Source organism: Podarcis liolepis (genome assembly GCF_965112155.1).
Source record: "Podarcis liolepis genome assembly, chromosome: 16".
Lineage (NCBI taxonomy): Eukaryota > Metazoa > Chordata > Lepidosauria > Squamata > Lacertidae > Podarcis > Podarcis liolepis.
The window spans coordinates 7594378-7601699 of NC_139567.1; the positions used below are offsets into that span (position 1 = coordinate 7594378).

The following is a 7322-nucleotide window of genomic DNA, read 5'->3' on the forward strand; positions in this document are numbered from 1 at the left end:
GGACGGTTGCAATGGCACCCTCTCCCTGATGGTGCCGGGGGTGCGCTTCCCCTGCCCCCCCCCCCCGTTCCTCTGCCAGTGCTCTCATTTCATATCCAGGTGTTGAACTCATATATCCATGCTTTTAAGTCTGTAAAGCAGGGGTCGGCAAACTTTTTCAGACCTTGTGGGGGGCTGGACTATATTTTGAATGGGGGGGGATGGATGAATTCCTATGCCCCACAAATAACCCAGAGATGTGTTTTAAATAAAAGGACACATTCTACTCAGGTAAAAACATGTTGATTCCCGGACCGTCCGCAGGCTGGATTTAGAAGGCGATTGGGCCAGATCTGACCCCTGGGCCTTAGTTTGCCTACCCATGCTGTAAAGGAAATAAGAGGCATGGCACTGTTTTGGCTTTTATTGTCCTTTCCAGGCCTTACCCCCATCTCATTTCTTTCGTTCTGCAGGTCCCCCTGGCTCAAAATCTTTATGGACTCATCGGTCCTAATGGAGGGGTTGGCTTTGCCCTTGGTAAGGTTTTGAAGTCGTCCGCAGCAAACACATAGAGCAAAAACGCATGTTGAAAAACAGCCAAACAGCTTTAGAAAGGCTGGTGGGGAATTTGCAGGCTTGGAGTTAAAATGAAAGATCCATCTTAGCATGCCAGGAAGAAAGGTCATGGGGCAGTCTTCTCCTGGATATGCGGCTTGTCTAGGTGTGTGTGGGGTTTGACATGAAGAAAGCATTCCCTCCCACAATACCCCCACCTGCAATCCAAAGTGGTGCAGTCCAGGATGAGCACACATGCACTGTCTGCAGGCTCTTGGATTTTGAGAAGGGCTGGAGGGGAGGTCACTATCGTCCTGCATGGACAGGCACTTCAACCATCAGAGGGGACCCATCCTTGTTCTGGCCAGGAGCCCACCAGGTTTGGCCCTTGATTGTCCACACTTGAGATACCTCCAGACTGCCACTATTTTGTGGGAGGGATTCGAGTGCATTGTGCCAATTTAGGTTTGCACAATTAAACTGGATTAAAGCGCTTGGGCAACAAATCTACTTTTTGAAAGAATTGGCGTTTGAAAAGTGACAGGGAGGTGCATTAAAAGGTGTGGAATGAAAGAATAATGCTAAATAAAGACTGAACATAGTCTAACCTCTGCATTAGCTTTGTGCAAGCCAAACACTGTTCCAGCAGGCTGTTCTTACATTGTTAAATGAGGATGGTTGTTCAATAAATAGTTTGCCTCAGGAAGTCCCTGGAATAACAGGGGTCATAAATATGGATGAGACAGGGCCCTTGGCCCTTTATATTCTGCAGCAGCAGGAGCTGAGCAAGTCTAGAAAAACTGTTGCCTTTTTAATGGTGATAACTGCAGACAGTAGAGACTTCTATTCTAGAAGAGAGAAGGAAGCTGAAAGGAACAGGTACTCAGGAATGGAAGAGTTCCCTGCATTTCATCCTGAGCAGCTTGAATTCCCAAGACTTGCCTTTTATAGGGTTCACTCCCTTGTGAAATCTGAATACTGGAGATAAATGATATTTTTGTAATACATGTTTACAAATATATCCCCTGAACTTTGGGTCAGGGGGACTTCAAAATCAGGGCAAAAATGTGACCCATTTTGGGTTGGGACTCTGAATTCAGTAAAAATATTGCAGTCTTTGGCTAGATCTACACAGATAAAGAAAACGCTACAGGAAAACATGTTCTACAAACTCTTAACGACAGATCACTGCCCCTCAATGCCATCTGCTGTCGCATGTTTATAACGCAGTTTTAAGAATATACCGTATTTTTCCATGTATAAGACTATGTTTTTTTCCTATAAAAGAATGTCAAAAATTAGGGGGTGTCATACTCTGGGCCATCTCCCCCCATTTTCTTAAATCTGAGTCCCAAAAATAGTATACATGCCCTTATGCATGGGGGCATCTTATAGACGGAAAAATACGGTAATTGACGAGTGTACCTGAGTCCCTAGTCTTTAAAGCTGCATCAGTTTCCCAAAAGCAAACGGCATGCTGGAACCCTACAAAGTTCCTGCTTGCCAACCATCTACAAATCTCAAATTTCCCCTCCACTCTAACCCAGATTATCTTGAAAGCATACTCTGTAACCTGAGAAGGGAAACCTCAGAGGACTGTATTGTCACTTTGCTATCGGTATAACAGAAATACGTTCCTTTGATAGACATCTGGCCTTCTGCATCTCAGCTTTGTGTTCATCCTCAGCCTGCACTGCAGAGACAGGGTGACTGCAAAATTGGGATAAGAGAGAACAAACAAACAAACAAACAAACAAACAAACAAACAAACAGTGCATGCTAGACCAGGAAACACATTCTAGTTTAGTTGACTTCTTGCATCTGACTCACAAGTAAGGAGCTTAAGGGGAGTCAACAGATGGGTTATTCAGAGTTGCCATTTCAGCTTTTTGTGATGGGGCAGGGCAAAGATTTTGGGTTGCATTGAATGTTAGTCATACACAGAGTAGACCCACTGAAATTCGTGGACCTAAATTTGTCGTCCTCATTAATTTCTCAGTAGTCTGAGTATGACTAATACAAGCCTTTGCCTCTATGTGCCAGGGAAAATTCCCAGGGTAATTCAAAAGGTCTGCTTGGAATATATCTTCTAGACTGAATTGCATAAACGTAGTGTGTTAAGAAAATGGGGGAGGCAATGTATTTTGGGGTTATTTGTTGCAGTTATTTCATAGCCACCATATCTAACAACCAATAAATGTTAAGTGGAGATATTTTTCTTTATCCCAGCTTAGATACAATAAAATTATACATATATATGATTGCTTCACAATGTTTCACAGGGATTCATTAATATAATCAGTGCTTTTTCCCTGGGGGATACACAGGGATACGCATACCCCTAAACATTTTGTAAATCTTTGTACTTTTGTCCATTTACTGTATTTATTTCCCCTGATTTGAACTATAAAATGGTGATTTTCTTGAGTCAAAATGAGAGTACCCCTAAACATATTTTTTTTAGAAAAAAAGCACTGAATATAATATAATAATATTAATATTTCAGAACAATAATCACATGTGGTTTGAAACCTGGGCTATGGTTAAATACTACGTCTCATGGCATTTCCCCCCCTTCTGTTCTGGGAATAGGTATGGTGGATTCTTCAATGATGCCGATCATGGGATATTTGGTGGACCTTCGCCACACCTCTGTCTACGGCAGTGTCTATGCCATTGCTGACGTGGCCTTCTGCATGGGCTTTGCTTTTGGTATGGATGAGTACTCTGCCGCCCTGTGGTTTCTTTGCCTATCGGTTGCGCCCATGTGCTGTTCGTTTCTAGCTTTTAAATATTTAACTCCAACCAATACACCATGCTGGCTTATGACTGCTCCGACAGCATCATGAACACAAGCCATCAAGAATGTGTGATAGAAAAGGACATCTGGAGAGGTCCTCAGGCTGCAGTAGAACATTTGGCTTTTTTTCTAATTTCAACTGTAATTTGCCAAAACAAAAAGTCACCTCAGAGAGTCTGTTGTGTCCCTTGCCCAACCTCAGAACAGATGCAAGTTGTAATTTGTAAAGTTGTCTTCATCCCCCCACCAGCTCCCAATCAGCCCACTGTCTCTGAATACTGCATAGCTTTTGAAGGACACTGAATGTTGAAAACAGAATTTACTGCACAGCCTGAATGCACTTAGTTCATGAATTAACTAAGCATTGATATTATTCTTTGCTTGCAGGTCCGTCTATAGGGGGTTCTCTTGTACGGGTCATTGGCTTTCCCTGGCTGATGGTCATCATTGGAGGGATCAACCTTGCATATGCCCCTCTCTGCTGGTTCCTGCGGAGCCCACCAGCCAAGGAGGAGAAGATTGTAAGTTCACCCCCGAGGGAGTCATCTGACCGAATCCAAAGGGTTCCTAGTCTTCTTGTTTATTTATATAAAACATTTTGGACCCCACCTTTCCGTAATGTTTCCAAGGTGCCTCCCAGCATCTGAAACCAATAATCCAAAAGTCATATCAAAAGGAGGGAATGCCAGCAGGTGAAGTCCAAATGTAAGCAGCTAAAATATCCACTCTGGCCTGTGCCATTAACCAGGGGAGCAAAGAGCATTGGAAGACTGCTGCTGGATCCTGTAGAAAATGTGGATCCAGTAGAATTAATCTGGGACTTAAGAAACACATAGAGCTGAAAGAGGAGGAGGGGGAAAGCGTAACTCTTCCAACTTCCACCTTCAGATCAATCTGTTTTTCAAGGGAGAAAAGGGTAACATCCCTCTCTGCAGAAGAGATGACTGAGAGGCTGAACTTTCCAGGAAATTCATCATGGAAAGGGGAGGTCCTGTTTGGCCCCATCCATTGGCCAGAGAAAGTGCAGATGCAGTGAGCTTGCTTGTCAGAAAGAACAACAGGGAGTTGCCCCAGGATTTCAGAACTGAGCACACTCTGGCCACATTCACCAGCCACGGGATTAAAGGTGGCTGGGATGGAGGTTTTTGTATTCTTTGGACTGGCAAGCTGCCTTGCAAATAATCTGATCGAAAGGTTTGGTATGAATTTTCAAAGTGAATCCCTATTAAGAAAATATTATAAAGTCAAATTCATGCAGGGGCTTACGATGATCTCTCCGGGTGACAATTCTGTGCAAAACTAAAACTGCCAGAAGCAACCTCCAAGGAGGGGAGGGGGGCATGACATTTTGTGCCTCCAGCATTGCTCCCTCTGTAGGACAGATTGAGATATCTATGCATAGCCTGTGCCTCTCTTGCAAATAGGAAAGATGATTGTGAGTAGCTTCTTGTTGGGTGATCTGCAAAAGTGAGCAAACATGTGCACACTCTGTTTCTTTAAGGCTAGTCTGTTAATTATTGAAACTCCAACCATGCCTTCCTCCCTTCTTTCCATCTGGGCTGCTATTTCCAGAGCACCCATTAACAGCAGCCTGCGTGTGGCACGGGTGCAACTCTGGCTACGTGCTGATCATACGCTTAAAGCATGAGCAAAGCCTCCCCAAAGCATCCTGGGAACCATAGTTTGGTAAGGGTCCAGGGCATTGTGGCTCTGTGTGGGACAAACCAGGGTTCTTGGGGGGAAGTTGTGTGCTTTATATTGTTGTAAACAAAACCAGTCTGCCCTTTTTCCCTTATGGGGTATCCAAGAGCCAGCATAGAGTCCTTACGTGGGTTCGCTATTGGTAGGAGAAAATAACAGAGGCCAACCAGAGAATATTGAGAAGCAAAGCAGCTAGTAAGCCTGATCTTTATTGATCTGTTGCAACAGGGTGCTCCCCTCACATACAGGAAAGGAGGAGGACCCAGAACAAAGGTGTGTCTGCCCTTTTATAGACATTTTAATTTTCCTGCCCTGGAGCTCAAGACCACCCCTCCATACATCATACATACATCACAGAAGGGGTGTAACCCAAGACCACCCCCCACAAACATCATACCTACATCACAGAAAAGGTGGCCTTACAAGAGAAATTTGAATGTTGTTTTTTTTCCTGTCTGCCAGGTTATCTGATAATGCCTTATCTGATTGCCTTTCCTGGTAGTCTTTTCCTGGTAGTCTGTCATCCTTTGAAATGGTGATTACTAAATTCCTGTAACAAGGAATGGTTTTTTTTCCACCTCCTCCCTCCTTTTCAGAGAAACATTTGGTCAGCCTGGGAGTCAAAATGGTTTCAGGACTGTCTTCCTGTGCTGCTTCAGACGTGTGGTTTATATATTTATGTACATGTTTGCTTGGTACATTTATGAACATTTAATATATATCTAAGACCTTAAAATTCTTATTACAATACAGTGGTGCCTCGCAAGACAAAAAGAATCCGTTCTGTGATTCTCTTCGTCTAGTGGTTTTTTCGTCTTGCGAAGCAAGCCCATTGACGGATTAACGGATTAGCGCTATTAGCGGCTTTTAGCGGCTTATCAGTTTATCAGATCAGCTGATAAGTGGCTTAGCGGCTTAGAAAAAGGGGGGAGGGGGAAAAACCCACAGGAACTCGCAAGACATTTTCGTCTTGCGAAGCAAGCCCATAGGAGATTCGTTTTGCGAAGCACCTCCAAAACGGAAAACACTTTCATCTAGCGAGTTTTCCGTCTTGCGAGGCATTCGTCTTGCGGGGCACCACTGTATATATGGGTTGCTCACAGCCTATGAATACAACTCCAGAGGGAGGAGTCGTTTGTATATTTGGTTGTACTAGGGCAGGGGTTCTCAGTGTGTCGTTCACTGGGACAGGGGGACAACAGGACCTTTGAGACATTTCCCCCTGAAGGTTCGAGCCAGTGCAAAAGACCTGTCATTTAAGATCCCTTGGCTGGCACCTTACAATGCATCTGATATTTTTTGTCCTGTCTCTTCCTGCTACCCCCACCCCACTTCCAAAGGCAATTCTAAGCCAAGAATGTCCCATGCAGACCAGAAGCTACACCACACAGAAGGCCCTCCAGGAGTTCCCACTCACAGACAGCAGTGATGAAGAAGCTGAGACTGAAGAATAGGAGCTGAGAGCGATGAGCAGAACCGAGACTCAATCAACGGCTGCGTTGTCAAGTCAGTGCAGCCCCAAGTCAAGTGCAGTACTCTAAGGGGTCTTCTCTCTGGGATGTACTACAATAAATGGCGGAGGATGGCATCAGAATGCAGGAGTGGGTCCTGTAACAGAATGCTGCAGCCTGGGGTACTCCCTGCTCAGGATTCCAGCTCCTCCGTTCCATTCCTTCTCCCTCTGACTTGCCAACTGGATTCCACCTTCATTCTACAGCCACTGAGCAAGTTGAGTCCTCATCAACTGTTCTTGGGTCCCCCCACCCCAAGATTCTCGCATACTTCTGCAAACTTTGAAGTTTCCCAATGCTTGCTGATGCCTCTTTCTTGTGTGTGGGTGGTGCCATTTTGGCAACATAAGCAATGACACTCCTACTCTGAACCTGGAAACAGTGGGAATGTCAATTTGTGTGCAGTGTGTAGGCAAACTAACACCCTTGCTTTGAAACACTTCCCATTTGCCATTCAGAAGTTAAATATCTTCCTATGGCTATTTGAAACAAACAGATGTGGCCAGTCTCTGCTATTCATCTAAACATTGTTTGCTGTCTTATTATTGAGTGATTAAAGCTATTTGACTTATTCTTCTGCTTGATCTGGGAATAATGTCCTTTAGCAACCTCTCTGCATTAGGAGGGGTACAAATGTTTTAACTAAAATTAAAATAAAATCTCACACACCCCAAAGAGGGGGTCTGACCAGTTGCAGGTCCATACTTCTGCAGTGTGAGTACCAGAATTTGCATCATGAAGAAAAACAAAGAAAGAAAAGTTAAGAAAAACAGAGA

General features: G+C 44.3%; 1 protein-coding gene across 3 annotated transcripts in view; it reads left to right on the forward strand.

Annotated features, from left to right (window-relative positions):
- Positions 1–7118, forward strand: part of SLC18A1 (solute carrier family 18 member A1) — a 50385-nt gene extending 43267 nt beyond the window's left edge. For all 3 annotated transcript variants that reach the window (XM_083480550.1, XM_083480549.1, XM_083480548.1), the window contains exons 13-16: positions 453–516; positions 3127–3246; positions 3722–3855; positions 6376–7118. In XM_083480550.1, coding sequence (XP_083336676.1) covers positions 453–516; positions 3127–3246; positions 3722–3855; positions 6376–6489 — 432 coding nt within the window. In that variant the 3' untranslated portion in view covers positions 6490–7118. The remainder of the gene's footprint in view (positions 1–452; positions 517–3126; positions 3247–3721; positions 3856–6375) is intronic.
- Positions 7119–7322: the final 204 nt, after the last annotated feature.